Source organism: Pygocentrus nattereri, chromosome 1 (genome assembly GCF_015220715.1).
Source record: "Pygocentrus nattereri isolate fPygNat1 chromosome 1, fPygNat1.pri, whole genome shotgun sequence".
Taxonomy (NCBI): domain Eukaryota; kingdom Metazoa; phylum Chordata; class Actinopteri; order Characiformes; family Serrasalmidae; genus Pygocentrus; species Pygocentrus nattereri.
Window position 1 is genome coordinate 49,708,311 of NC_051211.1, and position 21,511 is coordinate 49,729,821.

The window sequence follows — 21,511 nt, forward strand, 5'->3', positions numbered from 1 at the left end:
CGGTAGGGCGACAGATGTTAATATGAACGAAACCATGGGGGCAGTAAAGTGAGGAAGGCCGCCGAGGCGCCAACAGGCGAACAACAGACACACGGGCCGCTCCAGTTCAGAGAGTATGTGCCCTCTTCACTCGCCCTAGACCTCGGAAAGATCCGAGACCTCCGACCTCATACGTCCCCGCATTTTTTGGGTGGTGATACGTAAAACCTTACCAAGGTAATGAAGGACTGCGGTATTAAACAAAAACGCACTAAAACACCCGTTCCTACACGGTGGCTTTGACGAGTACAACTAGGAAAGTAGGTTAAGTGAATAGGGCCTTGAACATTGAATTGGAGCGCTGCCTTTAACAACGGCACGCCGCCAGCTCTGGGGCGGCCAATCAGATACAAAACTCCGGGACGTACAATGTCGCTGTAGAGTCGCCGCTCTGGTTCTCAGTTGATTCGTCGCTTATTTTGTCCGTTATTATGCTCGCTGAACCGCCGGTGTGGAGACGTGTCCAGTCTTTTACTGGACCCATTCCTCGGGCCCGGCACGGACACCGAGCGGCGGCTATCCGAGAGCTGATAGTCGTGTTTGGGGGTGGAAATGAAGGAATAGCGGAGGACCTCCATGTTTACAACACAGGTGGGAGTTAGTTAGTTACGTGCTGGTGAATACAATATAAAATCACTGGATAAGATACTTTAGGGGCCTAACACGTTTAAATAAAGCATGTCTGCTGCTGAACTGTATTTACACTCACTGCCCTGATGGCGTTTAAGCCGAACTCAGCCAAAGAAGCTGAAGTCAACTTCTAGTTCATATTTTCCCGTTCCACCTTAAATAGTGGGGCAGCTACATTCTAGCTCCTCAGTCCAGCTTCTAGTTCTTATTTTCCTGTTCCACCTTAAATACTGGAGCATCTGGCGCCTCAGTCCAGCTTCTAGTTCCAATTTTCCCGTTCCACCTTAAATAGTGGAGCATCTATATTCTGGCGCCTCGATCCAGCGTCTAGTTCCAGTTTTCCCGTTCCACCTTAAATGGTGCAGCTGCTGTATTCTGGCTCCTCAGTCCAGCTTCTAGTTCCAATTTTCCTGTTCCACCTTAAATACTGGAGCATCTGGCGCCTCAGTCAAGCTTCTAGTTCCAGTTTTCCCGTTCCACCTTAAATAGCGGGGCACCTACATTCTGGCGTCCGCTGTAACTGCTGCACCATTTCAGATAGGAAGCCGTCGTTGGCAGACTGGCTTCAGTTGGGTTTGGAAGCTGATTAAATAATATTTCTAATTTCTAATATTTATTTTTCTTATTCAGAGAAAAGAACCCGCATGTTTTACTGTACTTACATTCGCCTTCTACCCTCTTTCTTGTGGCCAAGTTTCCAAGCAGTGGTTCCTGCCTGCAGTTAGAGGGGACATCCCCCCCGGCTGTGCCGCTCATGGTTTCGCCTGCGAGGGCACCCGAATCCTGGTGTTTGGGGGAATGGTGGAGTTTGGCAAGTACAGCAACAGCCTGTACGAGCTGCAGGTGAGGACCTTAGAATAGAGTAGAATTAACAGCCGTTCGTCTCTGTGTTTGCACACTGTGAAATTAGAGCTCTGCATTTAACCCGTCCGTGCAGTGAAACACCCACATACACACACACTAGTGAGCACACTTGCCCAGAGCAGTGGGCAGCCCTATTCACGGCGCCCGGGGAGCAGTTGGGGGTTAGGTGTCTTGCTCAAGGGCACTTCAGTCATGGACCGTCAGCCAAGGGGATCAAACTGGCAACCTTCCAGTCACAGGGCTGGTTCTCTAACCTCCAGCCCACGACTGCCCCCGGACTTTAACCTGTCTCTTCAGTTCATCCTTCATTTGTGTGGATTGTCAGTGTTTAAAGAGGCATTCTAGCCCAAAACTAGCTTTAAAGGGCCCATATCGGGTCAGAAACCTGACTTTTCACTTCGGGAGTTCAAAGTACTGTATTAGTGTTGGTAAAGTTTTAATACCAAAACCGAACGTTTTATTCACTGTTTGTGATGTCACGAGAACTGATGTATACAGTATATCTTCAGACCTGTCTAGCGCCGCCTATTCACGGTAATGTTTTTTTTGAATGAGACACAAGATGGGACAGCCAATCAGAACAGAGTTCATTTATTTTAAGCTACATTCACATTACAAGCCTCATTGCTCAAATCCGATCTCTCTGGCATGATGGTTCAGACTCATTTAGGTAAGTTATTCAAGTTCATCATTAATGTGAACAAACCGCCATCCTGAAATGACCCACATGCGCACATCCTAATCAGTGATGTCTCGTGAATGAATCACGTGCATCATCAGCACAAACTAACGAGCAGAACGGTTGGGATAGTGTATTGGTTAACAGCTCTGCCACCTACACTGTAGACTGGGGTTCAATCCCCCACCAAGGCAAGCACCCTACACTATACCAATTAGGGTCCTTGGGCAAGACTCCTAACACCGCCTTGGCCTACCTGTGTAAAGTGATCAAATTGTAAGTCGCTCTGGATAAGAGCGTCAGCCAAATGCCATAAATATAAATGTAGAACGAGCTTCGCTGAGAAGATCATTAACTCTGATCAGCTTCATTATTAGAGCGAGATGAAGGTGAAAAAGGTGAGATGTGTTGCTTTTCCATCGTTTATGGGCTTTAACTTCTGTGCGGTGCTGCTGCCAGAGTAACGCTGAATGATGATGCAGGCACAGTGGGGGGAAAAAAGGACCAAGTGGACCATTTAATACAGTATTTGTCCTGTTATGCAATATTCTGTAATACAGCACTGTAAATGGTAACACCTTGAGAAGCTATTCACATTTATCTGGAGACATGAAGTGAAATACGGAGAACCAAACGTTTGAGTTCAGAAGCATCTCTGTGTTCCTGCTTTGTTTTCTCAGGCCAGTCGTTGGCTGTGGAAGAAGCTGAAGCCCCGCTCCCCAAAGAACGGCTTGCCCCCCTGCCCTCGGATCGGACACAGCTTCTCTCTTCATGGTAGCAAGTGCTACTTGTTTGGAGGGCTGGCCAACGACAGCGAGGACCCGAATGGCAATGTGCCACGGTGAGCGTGATTTTGGGTCAGTTGTCTGATCACGGTCAGACTGGCTGTATTGAAACGGACGTTTATTCACTTATGTGATGTCAGCGGTGTGCAAGTTCCCTTTCTGTCCACTAGGGGGTGCATAACTAGTCATTTTTAGTAGTCCACTAGTCAAAAAAGTAGCCAACTAGCCATAATTTCCATAGCTAAAGCAGAAAGAACTTCAAGAGCTATTTTTTTTATTAGTGCTGTCAAAAGTTGATTGACAACAGCAACAAAATTGTCAAATCTTATGTCAAATAACAGCTGAAGATGGGCTTCCATCTTCAGTGATTCCTTACCTTCCTTCTTGACCGCAGTATGTCTTTCTGGCATCATTGTCGTGCCCAGCACTCTTGATTTCAACTCTCACGTGTCTGTAGTGAGCGGTGACTGATGTACGGCTCCATAGTCCAAGATGTCCATAGATCGTGTGAATGAGGCGCTACGACTTGTCAGAGCTTTATACTGCTGAGTGATTGTGTTCCGAAGGCTATGGTTGGATGGGATTGTGTAGCTTGGCTCAAAAGAAGTGAATTGTGAATAAACCCCTCCCCAGAAAAAGCAGAGCGTGGTCGAATATCTTTGACTATAAAGCTGACAAGCAAATTGGGTATTTGTCGTCTTCTTTCGTCCGTGATAGAGTTTTTGACATATTTCCAGACTGCCGAAGTTTGTTTCGCAGAAGAGCTGCGTTCTTTAGCGTATGCCTGGGTCAATGGTAGTGTGTGTTTGTTTGTTTATTTATTTATTTATTTATTTATTTATTTATGTTCTCCTTCCAGCTAGTCGACACCTCCCCCTTGCAGAGTCTAGTCGATTAGTCTATGCAACCCCTACTGTCGACACACATGCACTCATTCTTTAATGGCGCTCTGCAGATACTTGGACGATTTCTATGAGCTGGAGCTGCAGACGCAGTCAGGCGTGAAAGGCTGGAGCATCCCTGAAACGAAAGGCGGGGGTCCCTCTCCCAGGGAGTCGCATACCTGTGTGGCGTATGGCGGAAAGGGCAGCACCTCCCCAAAGCTTTACATTTTTGGGGGCATGTGTGGGAAGAGACTAGCGGACCTGTGGCAGCTGGACATTGGTAAGCTCTGAGCGCTTTTGACCGAAGGAGTTGTAATAGGTCAAATTTGTGTCAAATTTAGATAACATGTAAAAGAATGTCTAGGAATATGTTAAATAATCTTACAACAGTCTCATACTGAGAAATAATGGATATATTTACTACAGTTGTTTTCACTTACGATGAGATTTTTTGTAGCATGGCAATAGAATGGACTGTTTGGGAGGGTTGGGGGAGCTACTAAGATAGAAAACGAACAAGGACAGTAATACTGGTCCATCTCGGTCACCTTAACTACCCTGTGACCATAACATAGCCTATTAACATTATTACAGCAATACTGGTGCTTGATTTTACAAACTGTCTCATCTTATAACCTCAGAGAAGGATGGGCTGTATGGGTGAGATTATCCGTGCAAACAGCTTTCCAAACTAAAATTAAGGAACGTTAACGGTTACTTGGCACGTTAACCAACAGTCATAAACTAATCTAATTAACCACTGCCTCACCTGTATTTCCCTCTTTGTACTACAATACTTTAGAGCATTTCTGTGATTTGCTGTGGCCATTTCTCACACAACTAACCATAACAAACTCATTTTTCAGTATAGCACAAAGCAGGCATTGTCATCAGGGGTGGTTTGTTGTCCGAGATGTAGGTCATACAGGCCTATAGCAGAGCTGAACCTGAGGGGGAGCTGCAGAGGCTGAACTGACCAGAATAATTTTGTCATTTATTTGTTATTTAACAAGAATTAATTGCATTACAAAGCAATAGGTTTCAAATTATAATGGAAAAATTTAGAATGTGGAATTATTCCTACAAGGGGGGCTGCGCAGTTATGGCAACAAGAGGTGAGCGTTTCTGGAATGTCTTTGATTTCATGCTGTTTGATTTGTCTGCTCTCTCACTCTTTCCATAATCTCTTACCACTTGCTATATCCGTGTCTTTCAGAGACTATGACATGGTCGTTACCTCAAACAACAGGACCATGCCCGCTACCCAGGAGCCTGCACTCTTCAAATGTGATTGGAAACCAGTAATGAAACTGCTTATTTTTGCTTTCTTTTAGTGCTACTTTTCAATGTTTATACTGACACACTGAGGCAGAGAACAGTATAGAAGATACATGATGAATTGACCAAAAGAAACAGCCCAGAATGACTTGGGGAAAGAAATCTGGTTCCATTGACTCGCATTAAAAGTAGTTTTTTTTTTATCTTCTCCTGTAAAGGTATCATTTTGGAGATATGGGGTTTTGTTCTGAGCAATCTGAGCACAAAACATGATCACGATATGTATTAAAAAACATGCATCCAGATCTCACCTTGAGCATGAGCATAACATGTCCTAACCCCAAAAAATTCTACAAAGAGAACTAATGAAAAATAAGGGGTGATGAATAGACACCAAAGTGCAAAGAATTCTGGGTTGCTCCATTTTCACGATTTCAAGATCACTTCAAGATTGAGATCTCATCATAGTGTCAGTCAGTAAAGCACTGTAAAACCATTTCAGTATAAATCTAAAATCGCAATATAAAATCATATCGGCCGATATTTTCGTCTATTGGAATAAAATGGATATCGGTATTGTATTAAAAAAATTCATATCAGTCAGGCCCTTGTATGGTTGACCACCCTCATCTGTGTGCAGGATGTTTGTGTTTGGAGGCTGGGTGCCGGTTGAGGAGACGGAGGCCAGGCAGAACACTTCCGAAGTGGAGTGGATCTGTACAAACTCGCTGTCAGTGCTACACCTGGGTACGTACCTAGCAGCGTTTTTCTAATGATACCTAATGACAAAGTTCTTAGCAAGGTTGATGTATATATTATTTAGAATGACCAGCTACAAGCAGAAGCAGTGCTGCTTCCCTCACCAGCAGCACTCACCAGTTGTAGAATGAGGTGTATTATGTGTCTGCCTTTTAGTTGTTGTGCTTAAGTGAGAAATGATAACTTTGTTGGTGCTGCTTGAGAAATCCTTTTCTTCTTCCTCTTCGATCTTCTTTCCACGATCTTCGTTCCACATTAGTGTTATTTTTTTTTTATATATTGGACTTGATGTGAAGGTTTCACTGCATTAAAAAAAATCGCATCCATGTTTTCCATCTGAAAAAATCATACTTGGTGTGAATAGGCCTTATATAATCAGTTAAATTATTATTATTATTATTATTATTAGTAGTAGTAGTAGTAGTAGTAGTAGTAGTAGTAGTAGTAGTAGTAGTAGTAGTAACACATCTGGTCAAATTTTACCATGCAGTTTCTATTTATTTGCTAAGTATATAAGATTATAAATATGTCATGACTTTTGCACAGGCCACATTTAACCTTTTTTTTCCCAGATTGTTAAATTTCCATCCATCCATCCATTTTCTAAGCCGCTTCTCCGTCAGGGTCGCGGGGGGATGCTGGAGCCTATCCCAGCAGTCTTCGGGCGGAAGGCAGGATACACCCTGGACAGGTCGCCAGTCCATCGCAGGGCAGACAGACAGACACTCACACACTCACTCACACCTAGGAGCAATTTAGCATGTCCAATTGGCCTGACTGCATGTCTTTGGACTGTGGGAGGAAACCGGAGAACCCGGAGGAAACCCACGCAGACACGGGGAGAACATGCAAACTCCACACAGGGAGGACCCTGGTCACCCGGCCGGGGAAACGAACCCAGGCCCTCCTTGCTGTGAGGCGACAGCGCTACCCACCACGCCACCGTGCCGCCCATTGTTAAATTTAGTTAATAAAAAATAATTGTGGGTTAAAATGCACAGAAGTGTGTTCTCTGTAGATGAGCTTAAGATGAGCTTAATTACACTTAGGAAATCAACAAAACAGCATTTGACCAGAGGTGCCCAGACTTTTGCACATGGTTATGTAATCATACGTGGTTCTTGTGGTTTTTAATGACATTTATCGCAGCATATTCCATACCTTTTTCAAATTCAAATTAAATCATGTATTTACAGCTGAATTTCCCATGTGAGTGTGCAAAGTTCAAAATGGAAAAGCAAAGTGCTTTTGATATTTTATTTTTATTGTGTTAATGATGTGAATGAGCTGGGCCCAGTTTTCCAACTAATCATCTGACTGCGCTAACACATGGTGGCGCTGCATCTCCTTAATAAGAGCGTCCACCATTGGCTGTCCAGGTACATTTACATTTCTGGCATTTGGCTGACGCTCTTATCCAGAGCAACTTACAATTTGATCATTTTACACAGGTAGGCCAAGGTGGTGTTAGGAGTCTTGCCCAAGGACTCTTATTGGTATAGTGTAGTGTGTTTGCCCAGGTGGGGATTGAACCCCAGTCTACAGCGTAGAAGGCAAAGGTGTTAACCACTACACCAACCAACCACCACGTACTCTGGTACTCTGACATTTCTCTGAGTCAGACAATTAAGAAAACAAAAATGGCAAAAGCACTTTGTTTTTCCATATTAACTTTTTTCCAAGCCAGTGTAATGGGAATGCAAATGCAAATACACGTTTTACATTTGAATTTGAATCATGTCTTAACCCTTGTGTGGTGTTGGGGTCTCTGGGACCCATTTTCAATGTTTACCAAAAATAAAAAGTGATTTATTATTATTTTAACCTCAGATTCTTGGCCTTTGCTCATTTTCTGTGAAGAACATATAAAATAACGAATATGCAAATGTAAATGAAATGTAAATACATGCATTAGCTTTTCAAACTTGCATTAGAATTTGAAAAAGCACCTGAATATGTTGCCATAGTGTCTTAGAACATAAATATTAGCTTCTAACAGAGAGACACAGCTAGAAATAAACAAACCTTACTTGACCTGTTGATCCTGCCTTCCGCGCATTGACTGCTGGGATAGGCTCCAGCTCCTTCCCGTGACCCAGAAGGATAAGCGGAGATGACGATGATGATACTTGACCTGTTAAAGTCCATAGTCTGATTATTGTCTAACTGTATTATAACGTCTCACCTCACTTTAGACACAATGACTTGGTGTAGTCTGAACCATGAAGGCCAGCAGCAGCAGTCAGATGTGGTTGTGCACTCTGCAGGAGAGGAGGAGGGCAGTAGGCGCTGGCCGAAGCCTCGCGCCGGTCACTGTGCAGCAACCTCTGGCACGCGGCTGTATATCTGGAGTGGACGGGACGGCTACCAAAAGAGCTGGAACTTCCAAGTGTGCTGCAAGGATTTGTGGTACTTGGAAACAGGTGAAATCATAACAGGAGGTTTTTTTTTTGTAGGTAAAATATACAGTAGTGTAAAAGCACCAGGGAAAGTTACATACATAAAGATATTTATCTGGGCAGTGAGTGTTTATTTGCTCTGAAAAATACTAATATTACAATAATGTATATATTATTATATTATTTTTATTATTATTATTAATATAAATTATATTAATAATAACAAGTGTTGATTTTATGTCTGTGTTCATGGAAACATTCTTAAACCTCTCCTTATAGGTGCTCACTATTAATTGCTGCTAACAGAGTTGAACAAATCTCAGGCCAGGCACTTTGAGTAGCAACCTGGAAGCAAATCTGTGTTCTTCTAACTAGAAACCTTTTTCAAAACGATCTTCTTGTCACTTTTCACTGCAGTAATGCTTGTTTGCACTTATTATAATGATATATAGTGTTTTTACAAGACAAAGCGTCATCTAATTCAGGGGTTGGCAACCCAAATATTAAGAATTTTGTACTTTTAACAAAAATCATACCACCTTGGGAGCCACAGCATTTTATGTCCATTTTACCATTTTGGCTGTAAATCTGTCTCAGTACGTGCTGATGTCCTAGTATAGTCTCATTTAAACATAAACACAGACTCACTTTACTCCGTTTTAAGTTTTAGCTCAACTATAGCTGCTGTTCTCGCATCTCTGGTTGAGAACATTCCCGCAAAAGTAAAACAGTTCCTCGTAAAATTCAAACGTGAAGCTGGCGGAGGAGAAGCTGGCGACTTTTTTAGTGTTTTGTTTCTTGTTGCAGATTAAATCAAACCAGCTGGAGTGATTTATAAATGCAGATTAGTCAGTTCATCTCCAAATTATTGCTGTTCATCTTAAATCGTTTTCTTTGCCTTGTCTTGAGCTACTAGTTTAGCTAGAGTGTTGTCTGTGACCAGCTGTCAGCGCACCAACCTTCAAGGTCAAAAGTTGGTGAATTGGCAGTTATAGGCTATTTTCACTCCACTCTATTTTAATGCAAAGAGGGATTTTTTTTCACCTAACTGTCTGGAAAATGTTCATATGGAAAAGCAAAGTGCTTTTTAATGTCGGAGGACCTGGAAAGCCAATGACCGATTTTCTAACCTCTATATTGCTTAACATTAAACAGGCTGTTTTTTTGTTACTGTCCCTTTAAGATTGATCTATGTAAGTTGCCTCTCTTCTGTTAGGTTGTTGTGCATTGCGCCTCATTCAAAATAGCAGTCCAGGCTGGAATACACAGTGTGAGTGAGCGGAGTAAAACTGCTGTGTTGGGTTTGTGACATCACAAAAACAGTGAATTTAAAACGGGCTGTTTTGTAGTACGCTTTCCATGTGTGGACTGTAAACTGGAGAGTTCATGGTACATTTTTGAAACAATGTTTACATATTATATCAAACTGTGTTTATTTCAATAAAGTGAGGGAAGTTTTGTTTTCTGTAATATGGACCATTTAAGGTCAATGAGAATCAGAATTTGTAATGATTGAAACATGGGAGGGTCACTGCATGGTACCTAGGGGTGGTGGGTATATTGATATTGATATCATTGGTTAATATTGTTTTTCCCCGCCCATGGGTGTATGATGATGTAAGCAAAAATCAGGAGGCCATATAGGAATATGGACATAAACTAACAAGGTAAAAAAAAAGGTGCATTTTGATTTCAGGTTGTGTTTTAGAATTGGCTTCTGTTTCACTCTACACAGAGAAACCGTCCATCCCAGCTCCAGTGTTCTTGGTCAAGTCCACTGTCAGTATGGTGCATGTAGCCTGGCGGCCCATACCAGCGGCTGAATGCTACCTGCTTCAGTTGCAGTCTGTCACTCCGTCTCCAGGCCTGCCCACCGGAGCCTCTGATTCACCAACCATGCAAGCTCCATCCGTCAGTGATGAAATAGTGGAGGAGCATCCACAGTTATCTGTCCAGACAAGTACGTATGGCAGGTGTTAACCATGTACACCATCTATCAAACGTTAGGGTCACTGTGCCTTTCATTGGACACTGAATTTTCACAGTTATGACCATATTTAATTATCATGATAAATTATCTGACAATGCACTTTTCTGAGCATGTTGTGGATCTCACAACTTAAGGAGTACTGACCAAGTACACCCATCAGGCATTCACACATTATGCTCACTCTATTCTATGCTCACTCTCTATTTGATCAGCTTCACTTACTATATACTTTCTACAATTACAGACTGTAGTCCATCTGTTTCTCTGATACTTTGTTAGCCCTCTTTTACCCTGTTTGTCAGGGGTCAGGACCCCCGTGGACCCTCACAGAGCAGGTGCTATTTGGGTGGTGGATCATTCTCAGTACTGCAGTAACACTGACATGGTGGTGTGTTAGTGTTTGTTCACATTCCCATTATAAATAGCCAAATAGTACCTGCTCTGTGAGGGATAAAACGGTCAATGAGCGTAGAAACAAGGAGGTACGCATAATGTAACGCCTGATCGGTGTATATTATTGCAAAGTGAGGATATTTAGGCCTGTTAAACTGGATTTAGTGTAGGACAGTTTATAAAACACTGAATTCATTGTGGTTGTAGGTTAATTATGTCTGTTTTTTCTGTTAATGAATTATTACTGTTGATATTACAGTATTGTTATATGCGGCGTTTCAGGTTCCAATTTGTCTTTTCCATCTTATTAAATCTGAGAAGACCTAATTTTTTTTATGCATATCATGTACCGTGAAAATGTCTAGAAGTATTGTGATATAATATTTGTTGTCATATCACCCACCCCTACATGAAGAGCTTTATTTTCCTAACTGTTGTTAAAGCTGCACTATGTAAGATTTTTGTTTCATTTTTGAGTACGGAAGAAAAACATGCTTAAATATGGTGTGCGTGTGCTGCTGTGTGTCACCCCATACTGCCCGAAATAATAATTTAAAGGTCTGAGGCATAGAGTCAGATTTTACTGCAATTTCTCAGACTGTCATACGTCTTTAAGTATTAATGCAGACATACCAAGTCTCCCGGAAGTCGCGGGAGTCTCCCGCATATCAATAGTGTCTCCCTGATGCCCGGAAGTCAGATAAAATCTCCCGGAATCCAGAAGTAGTGGCCTAAGAGGGAACACAAACGCGCGCGCAGGCGACACAGACACAGAAAGAGAGGGAGAGGGAGAGAGCGGCGCTCCCCTCGTGTGCATATTCATGAAGCGCATGCAAAACAGAGGGTTCTGATTGGCCTGTTCTCTCCAAAGAGTCTGTGAGTCCTGGACGGGATGCGTTCAGTGATAGAAGGAGCATCATGGCGGAGAAGTGTCTCCCTGAAATTAATTTTTGCAAGTTGGGATGTCTGTTAATGCCACACACCCTGGCTCAGAAAGAAGACCCGGCTCAATATTTTGGTCTAAAACGCAAAATCGGCATTATACTGATGATCTGATGACAGCAATAGATGATTCACTCACATCCTCAGACGACACGAAGCTTCACCAAGCTTTAACGGAGTTGATTTTGAATACACTTTTAATGTGCTCACAATCATTAGATTCATCTGCTCGGGGGAAGTGGTTTGAAGCACAACTGACGTTGCAGAATTCTTCCACACGTGTTGTGCAATGACGCATTTCCACCAGAGAGGTCTCTAAATCCCCAAAACATACATAGTGCAGTTTTAAAAGAACGTATTGAAACTCTGATTTAAACAGCAGAAAAAACTTCACAACAAGGGCCTATAATGTGTGGAAAACCTCAGTATTTCTAATGTTGTACTGCCCCAAATGTTGTCTATTCATTCTAACAGGTGTATTATAATGTGTTTCCCCTTCAGCCCGAGAAATAGATGGCGCATGTGGGGGAGAGGAGAGCTCATCATCACAGGTCAGAGCCCTATGGCATGCGTTAAAACAGGAGTGTGAACGATATCAAAATGGAAAAAAAAAACAAATGTTCGTTCATTATCTGTGAATTTCATTAGTCTTGCAGAAGTGATGTATATGGAAGGACGTTGAGGTACAAGAAGTGATTGCACACATTATTATACACTAACAGCCTGGAGGCTGATGAAATGTTTCTCAGGAAGTCTTTATTGTCCTGCAGGAGAGGCTTGTGTCTGAGGGTGCAGTGGGTGAGGCTGCAGAAGAGCTGAGCAGAGGAGACTTCAATCCAGAGTCTAGTAAGACACTGCTGTGATTTGTCCCCTATACAATTTGCATTATTATTATTATTATTATTATTATTATTATTATTAAAGTTAGAGCTGAGACAATAATCAGTTTTCAAAAATCAGTAATTAAGACTAAATCATATTCATGATCATTTAATTATAAATTATTTTATTGGATTTATCTTAAATATTTACAATGGCTTAAAAAGTAAGTATGAAATTAAGTGTTCAGTAAGTTTAGGACTAGGACAGTTTCCATTTGTGTGAACATTGTCAAGCAAGTTGTTTAAAACCATTTATCTTATCAGTAAGTGTGTCTTTTGTCAGTATAAACATTAGAATAAATACCACTATAAATACAGTATAAAGAAGCACAGATTTCTTGTTTTCAAAAGGAGTTGATATGACCTGGTTATAAAAACAGAGGTTTGGTTCCAGGTTTCTTCTTGTTGCCCCCAGGCAGAATAGGTATTTGATGATAACCACAAATAATACTGCACTTCCTTTGAGAACGGGTTTAGAAATGGTTAAACATTGGCCAATAAAACGTTATTACTTACTGTATTTACTTAATTATTTCTGTGTTTTTGGGGCGAACTCCAAAATAAAAGCCTTTTGTAGTATCATTTTCTTTCAACTTTTGCACGCTAATGCGTGAAACTTGGAAAGGAAAACACTGCCGCAGTTCAGATGGCATCCTGCTAGTGTGGCAGCCAGCAGACCAGTAAGACATTCACTCACACAGTAGTTCAACTCAGTGCTGCTTATGTCAATTAAGAGAAACCAGAGCTGAAGGAAACCAGTTAACAGACCCATGGATAATCAGATAACAGTTCGGAGCTATGACACTAAAAAGAAATAAAAAAAATAAAATCTGCCTGTTGATTTCAAGGCAGGTATTGTGACTAAAATCTGTAAGGAACTTATTTTCTATTTTCTAAACAGGGACTATGATACTGTGCATATGTCTCAAATTGGCTGTCTGTGTTTGGTTTTTCATTCTGTTTAAATTAAATTTAAAAAATACATACAAGTCACATTTCAGTTTGTGTGGTGTAAAGGCCACAGATTTTCCCGTGTTTAGATCTTAAAAACGACTAATTTTACATTTACATTTACAGCATTTAGCAGACGCTCTTATCCAGAGCGACTTACAAGAAGTGCTTTGTCAATCTAGAGAAAGTATCTTTGCTAGTTACCAATAGCTTAGAGAAAAGACAGACCTGAGCTCAGATACTGCTAGAAACAAATGTCACTGCAGACACCAAGAGAAAAAGAAACAGAGTTGAACGCAGAACTCTGTGCCATTCAATGCAATACAATAACAATAAGATACAATACAATAAATAAAATAAGTGCAGCTTATAGTTCAATGCTCATTTAAGTGCTGTGTAAAGAGATGAGTCTTCAGTCTGTGTTTGAAGACAGCAAGAGACTCTGCTGTTCGGACAGCCAGTGGGAGTTCATTCCACCACTGGGGGCCAGTACAGAGAACATTCTCGACGCTCGTCTTCCTTGCACCTTGAAGGATGGCGGGTCAAGCCGAGCTGTACTCGAAGCTCGAAAAATTTTAAAAGTTGTGCAGAAACCCTGCTGATTGTTTTATATCCACAGAAAATGGCCAGAACAGTGACGGTGTGAGACCTGTGGACGTGAACAAGCATAATGGAGCATTTTGGCAGCAAGGTAAAAGCTCAACGAGAGAGAGAGAGTGACTGACTGAGTGAGAGACTGAGTGAGAGACTGACTGAGTGAGAGACTGACTGAGTGAGAGACTGAGTGAGAGACTGACTGAGTGAGAGACTGACTGAGTGAGAGACTGAGTGAGAGACTGACTGAGTGAGAGACTGACTGAGTGAGAGACTGACTGAGTGAGAGACTGACTGAGTGAGAGACTGAGTGAGAGACTGACTGAGTGAGAGACTGACTGAGTGAGAGACTGAGTGAGAGAGAGAGAGACCTTCCATAAAATTCATTCTCCTATAGCGTTTATTTTGTTTGATCCCCCAGAACAAGACAGTCTGCCCAGCCCTTCTCAGCAGGTATAAACATGCACTGTTGGTGTGTGAGAACGTTTGTAATTGCTGTAATTATTGAACCTGCTGCTGATTGTCTGGTCTGTGCTGTGCAGAGTGAGATTTCTGAAGAGTCTGCCTGGTTTGATGTTGGTGTATTTAAAACACTCTTCGCTGAGATTACACACTACTATGTACCCTCTGAGGGTGAGAGCACCAACCAGACATCCAATGGTGGCAAGGTCAGTGTTAAGTCACTTATGCTGCTGCTCGCTAATGAATATGGCTGCGTTGAGACTGCAGGTAAAAGTGGCCCAAATCTGATTTTGTTGTTTGGTTGTTCACATTATCATTTTAATGTGGCCTGTATCTGACATCAGTCTGAGCACATCATGATCTTTAACTGACCCCATACGCAAAAGAGCCGTAATCCACCCCGCACGCTTATCCATCAAACACAGCTGTTTTGTATCTTTCTTTAAGATTAATAGGCTCCTTTCATGTGACGTTGAACTTCAACATGTGAGAACTGGTCATTTGAACTTGGAGGGCAAACAGCGGACACGTAAAAGACCACAGTGGACAAAGTTGACGGAAAATGGTGAATTTCTGTGCTTGATTTAATTGTGGAAGCTGGAAAAACAAAGTAGCCGAGTTTCTTTCATTTACCTGCCATGAAGAAGACTGATAGAAAAAGGGCAGAAACTCAAGGCCAAAGCAGTGAGAGATACTGAATAAAGAGACTTGGGCTTTGTTCAGGAGGTAAAAATGGCCTAAATTGAATCTTTTCCTTTATATGTGACACAGATGTGTCATCTGTGTGGCAGTGTGAACACTGAATTTGCCATTTTCAGTTTCGATTTGAGACGCTTTCATATGTGGTACTGAAATTCAGATTCAGATTCCTTTATTGATCCCAGGGGGAAATTGCAGTTGTTACAGTTGCAGCCATTTATGTAAAAATAAACACTTTACTAATAATTTAAGACAATATAGAGAATTTACAGTATGTACACCATATTTAAGTACTTAAGAATATAGTAAGGTGGCAGTGATTTTGATAGTAATATGAAACATCAGGTATAAAGCAGTTACAATTATTTAAATTATTTAAATTAAGTTAGTGTCCCTCTGAGTTATTGCACACACAATTGTTGTTATTGCACATATGAACAGTCCGATATCCGACAAATCCGATACGTATCCGATCTGTGGCGGTGCAACTCAGTCTGACCAGCCAGATCGGAATTCATGCAACTTTTACGGCGATCCAGCCCCACATTCATCATAATGTTGCGCTTCTGAGACCTCAAACATTTAGGCTGATGTTTCTGTATCAAAAAAATAGAAGACAATTAGAAAAATTATCGCAGCCGCTCTGTGTTCGAAGAGATTTTGAAAGAAATGGCCTAATGCGGTCGTAGGAGACTGAGGCTGTAGTATAAGAGAAAAGTGTGATAAGCCGAGTTGTCAGCCATCGGAACTTCATGATCGCTCCTGTGGAAACTGAAAGCTACGGGAGCGACTGGCGTTCGTTGGCAGTTATGATTGTTTACTTCTGTATAAATTGTTTACTTCACATAAAGCATTGTTCCTTTGCTCATGCGAGTCAGTTTAGGAGCTGATCTGTTTTCAAAAATCGGATTTGGTGAGAAAATCAGATTTGGGCAATTTTACCTGCTGTGTGAATGTAGCCGTGACGTAGGGTGAGGTTCATGTATCCCATTTTTTCCCACTCAAAATGTCCCTTAAGTATGATAAATTTGTAGCTTTTGAAAAGCGAAAGAACATCTATAGCGTAACCATAAATACGCATTTTAATGACATTTCCATAATGGCTCAGTTGGATCAACACGAAAGTCGCCTGGGTCTTTTCTGTCTCCATCATTGTTTTCTCTGTCTCTAGTGGAAGATGCCTGGTCCTCACAGTTTTGAGGGACGGGAGAAGCAGGAGCTTGCGTCTGGCATTTGCTATCGCTTTAGAGTGGCAGGCCTGAACAGCCTTGGTCAGGGAGACTTCAGTCCAGTCAGTGAGTTTAAAACCTGTCAGCCTGGATTCCCTGGTGCACCCTCTGCAGTCAAAATCACCAAGGTACAACTTTTCTGCTCCCCTATGACAAGAAAATTGTTTATTTATACAATAGATGGCACAAGCTGATGTGACACATTTCTGTGCAAACAGAAATATAACTGACCTCCTTTAAGTTAATAGCAAAATTACAAAAGCACTAAGAATTCATTGTTGTGCATTGTGCATTACATGAAAGGCTGAGTAACAATAGGCATGACCTCAACAGCTTTTTCTGTAAAGGCTACCAAAAAGTATATATATATGGGTCAGTGACAAACAAGGTTTTCAAAAATTACTCAGTGTGCATCTTTTATGTCTGCATGCATACAGTGTGTGGACTTTTATCTATGTGCATTTTATATCTTAAATACAGGGTGATTCAAAAATATTCCTCAGATTTCACAATGATTTATTTCACTTGTAAATCATTACAGAACATTGCTGTAAATTGTAAATGATTTAATTGAGCATGAAGTTTATTATGTATTTTTACAAGTCCTCAGTATGAACCTCCTCCAGCTGTACGGACAACATCAGCGCCGTAGTCAGATTCAGCATGTCGGGTGTCTCTGTACTCGCGGCTCCTTCAGTGTGATTTCAGACATCATCCAGTGTTGTTGGGAGTGGCAAATCAACAAAATCCTTAATGTACCCTCACAGAAATCACATGGCATGAGCTCTGGTGATGCTGGTGACCTTTTTCTTGGAACTGTTGGTACCAACGACAAATGCTCTGAGCTGTTGGAGGTTCACTCACATGCTGACATGCTGACATACTGAAACTCTATGACCCCCTGCTTCCAATTTGTATGTGATTGGTTCCTAAGCGCCTCACGGTTGTAAAAATATGCCGCTTTGAAATCGGATTAATCTTTTTCAATCACCCTGTGTTGTTGGCTTTTAATTGTCCATTACACTGGTCACTCCATTTGACCATTTCACTGGTTGTGCCGCCTGACTTTTTGGGCTAATTTCAAACAGACGTCTGCTTAGACAAATGTAGAAACCTTTGTCCTTGAACTTGAGTTTATACTTGGTTTTTTAAATAAATTATTATTATTATTATTATTAAGGGGCAGTCATGGGCTGGAGGTTAGGGATCCAGCCTCGTGACCGGAAGGTCGCCGGTTCGATCCCCAGAGCCGACAGCACATGACTGAGGTGTCCTTGAGCAAGACACCCAACCCCCAACTGCTCCCCGGTTGCTGCGGATTGGGCTGCCCACCGCTCCGGGCAAGTGTGCTCACTGCCCCCTAGTGTGTGTGTGCTCACTAGTGTGTATGTGGTGTTTCACTTCACGGATGGGTTAAATGCGGAGGTGAAATTTCCCCATTGTGGGACTAATAAGGGTCACTTAATAATTAATTAATATTATTATTATAATTACACTACCACCTGACATGATAAACTGTCCAAAATTTGTGAAAGGACTGCTGAGCTTGGCTTTGCACCATGAATGTCACTTTGAGTCTTGGGTCTTCTTTGAGATGCAATGCACTGTATTTGAGATGCAATACCCGTCTTTCATAAAAGCATGCAAAAAATAAAAGTCCTCTGTTTTTGGTTGTGCCACCTGACATTTGAGGAAGTAAGGACTTGCGGACAAAGGTTTTTCAGTGAGTTGAGCACTTTTAAAGTTGCCTTATTTTACAACATGGTTTTCAAACATTAATTCATTCCAAACTATTTCATTTGAAATTTTATATAACCAAGTTACCTTTGTTGATTATTCAACCATGTAAGCTGATTAAACAATTATACCACCTGACATTTGAGGCTTTTGGAAGAATAAAAGAAACTAAAATGAATTTTATATGAATGAAAATGAAAATTGTTTCACATAAAATAGGCATTTTTAAGTAATTTGATATGAAGTGAATTTGTGTATAATTAGCAAAATTATGTTTATTTCTGATACACTTACCTTTCCTCATTTTTCAGGCTTCGGACTCGGTGCATATCACCTGGGAGTCGCCGACTTCTCTATCAGGGAAGATTCAGGAATACTCCATGTATCTGGCGGTGAGGAAGTCTCGGGGCAGTAGCGCAGAGAAGCCTGGAGAGCTGGCATTCATACGCATCTACCGTGGCACCAAGACTTCCTGTACTGTCAGTGCTGTGCACTTGAGTAATGCACATATCGACTGCTCAGCACGGCCCGCTGTCGTCTTCCGTATCGCTGCCAAGAACGAACAGGGCTACGGCCCGGCCACTCAGATCCGCTGGCTACAAGGTGAGTGGGAGTCTGTGTGGGAGAGAAATACATTTATATATATATCTGGAGTTCTCATACATGTGAAGCTTAAAGGCCTTCGCACACCGAACGCAATTTATTCAAGCAGTTTTTTCTGACTACAGTCAATTCGTTTGATTTGTGTGTATAACTAATAATATCTTGCACAACAAATTTTTTCCAATAAAGCATTTTAATTGCACTTTCATATTTGTGAACTTTTGCCAGTAAGAGGGTTCCTTTGTCCTTGGCTTCATCACGGATGGTGTTGGCATCTCCAAAAGCAGCTCTAAAGGAGCTCAAGCATCCAAGCTGTATATGAAAGCTCTCTTAATGTTCCAGCTCCTAAATGAGGTGGCCAGACTCCCCCCAAGCCCCCCCGTTCCTATCACTTTTCCAGAATTAAAAGAAGCCCACTTAGTGTCAGTTTGCCTGTTTGGTAAAGACATATTAAGGCATATTACCCCTTTGTTTGTTTTTGTTACAGCCCGATTAAGCCTGAGGTACTGATTTGTGGTCTGTAACCGTTTATCCATGACGGATGAATATCATACAATTAAAAAGCAAAAACGTTTATTTAATACTTTGACTTGCACTGAAAATGTAAACATAATGAGCATTTAGACTAATAAATGAGACCAACCCAATGTTCTGTTTCTGCAAATAGTCATATTTAACAATAGCATTTGGTTCAGTGTCTACATGTTGAAAAAAATGTGTTTTAAAAAACCTGGAAATATTTTTTGGGAAAAAAACAATGTATGAAGCAGCAATGACTACTGCTAAAAAAAATCTGCAGTATCACAAGGAGCTGTTTAAGGAATTAACACATCAATGTGTTAATACACATTTACTCATCTCTCTAGGTTTATATTGAAAATTAAAATATATACATACAAATATATGCAAATAGAAAAAGCTGTTGAGGGAATTCTGACTGATTTTAGACTGAACCGCTTCATGTAACTCGCTCACATTTTGCAGACTACAAATTCCCCACAAGGGGGCACCATATAGTCAGATAGCTTTTGATGCTTCAGAAGAGCAGTGCATCAGTGACACTGCGTGTCCTCATTCACAAAAACCTGCTTGCTGTTCTGTTGTAAGTCGCCGTTAGTATTGCATTATTTTCACTTTGCACAAGAGGGAATGGTGCTTTATTTTGCTGTTTGCTTAACAGAGGTTTAAGAAAAGGTTTCTGGACATGCTGCACATCAAGGACAGTGAATTAATACTTAATGATAATTTATCGCATCTCATATGGTCATCATAATGAGGAAGAGGAGCTTTTTGAGCTAACATGAGTGTTTATTGCTTCACAGATGCCAGTAAACTCAAGTCCTCAACATCTCAGGCCGAAACCAGCCCCACAAACATTGAGGCTGACACCACAGATAGGTCAGTATGTAATCTCTTTGCTTTAATGTGATTTTTAGGGTGAAAATCTGTAAAGCGCCTCCTGTGTTTTCTGGGGTTTCCACCTCAGAGCTGTGAACCTGAAGCTAACCTATTGTTTATATTTGTTTATTTCAGCTTATGAAGGCTGCAGAGGAGCTTTTCTCAAGTCAGCTGTGATGAAGAGGTTTATATTGGAGCCAGAAAGTGTCTTGGAAAGTCAGACGTGTTTGGCTTTGTCCTATTCTGCTGTTTTAGCAGTCAGGAAAGCAATACCTTTTGTACTTAATACCTCCTGCTGTACATTTAGACTTCGTAACTTATTTGTAATACTTTTTTATTGTACATATTTTTATGTATTTGTTTTTCACAAGTTAAACATAACGGACCAATATTTTTTTCCCTCTGAACTTTTGTCATTGTTGATGTTTTCTTTCAAATAATGGCATTAATGGAATTGTTAGCTGTGTATAGGAACAGAAACATTGTTCAGCTCCTACAACTGATATGAATTCATCCAATTAGCAGCTGGGAGCTTTGTGCCTTACTGTGATAAATAGAGCTAATTGGATGTCTTTAGTCAGTTTGCCTAAACATGTGATTGGACATTCCACCTCTGTGTTGTGTAAGATGTACATAATTCTTGCTGGAGGCATCAATGATGAGCAGATGTATCGCCACGTATATACACCTCAATCTAATCAAATATTTAACTGCTTCCAGGCTGTTCTGTAGTGGCTCAGTTCTTCAGTTCTGGTGCCAGAGTGTTGGTGTTCATTCAATTCTCTGTTAATCAAGAGAAGAGTGGAACCAGGTGTACCTGAACAGACAAATCACTAAACGTTAGACTTCATATCATATCTAACCTGTATTTGAAGTACAATGACTGAAGAAAAAATATCTTATCAGGAAATAAAGATTTCTCTCAAATCTTTGTGTGCCACAATCATTGGCACCCAACCATTCAGTACTTTGTGCAGTCTCCCTTTGCAAAGATAACAGCTGGCAGTGGAAACATGGCAAAGGATCTGAGACCGTTCCTCCATACAGAACCTCACCAGATCCTTCAGGCTCCAAGGTCCACTCCTCTTCAGCTCGTCCCACGGATTTTCTATGGGGTCTAGGGTGGCTATGGCAAAATTTTTTGGGGCGTGCTTTGGATCATCGTTCTGCTGGAAGATCCAAACTGAGGCCCACTTTAAGCTTCCTGGCTGAGGCAGTCAGGTTTTTGGTTTTATTTCTGCTGGTACTTGATGGAGTCTGTCATACCATGTATTAGAATAAACTGTTCAGGGTCTTTGGAATTAAAACAGCCCCC

General features: G+C 41.3%; 1 protein-coding gene across 4 annotated transcripts; it reads left to right on the forward strand.

Annotated features, from left to right (window-relative positions):
• Window positions 1-400: 400 nt before the first annotated feature.
• Window positions 401-21,123, forward strand: hcfc2 (host cell factor C2). Of its 4 annotated transcripts, none has more exons than XM_017698907.2 (17): window positions 401-630; window positions 1,364-1,512; window positions 2,893-3,053; window positions 3,953-4,161; window positions 5,098-5,182; window positions 5,800-5,906; window positions 8,114-8,341; window positions 10,053-10,277; window positions 12,144-12,193; window positions 12,413-12,488; window positions 14,094-14,165; window positions 14,490-14,521; window positions 14,611-14,736; window positions 16,401-16,586; window positions 18,507-18,798; window positions 20,121-20,196; window positions 20,332-21,123. In XM_017698907.2, exons 1-17 carry the CDS (start codon window positions 471-473, stop codon window positions 20,336-20,338), a joined length of 2,241 nt encoding a protein of 746 aa, XP_017554396.1. In that variant the 5' UTR covers window positions 401-470; the 3' UTR covers window positions 20,339-21,123. The 4 variants fall into 4 exon arrangements, with proteins under 4 accessions (XP_017554396.1, XP_037395651.1, XP_037395655.1 ...); XM_037539754.1 differs by having other exon boundaries at window positions 8,186-8,341; XM_037539758.1 differs by lacking the exons at window positions 20,121-20,196; window positions 20,332-21,123 and adding an exon at window positions 18,151-18,181 and having other exon boundaries at window positions 18,507-18,759.
• The last annotated feature ends 388 nt before the right edge of the window (window positions 21,124-21,511 follow it).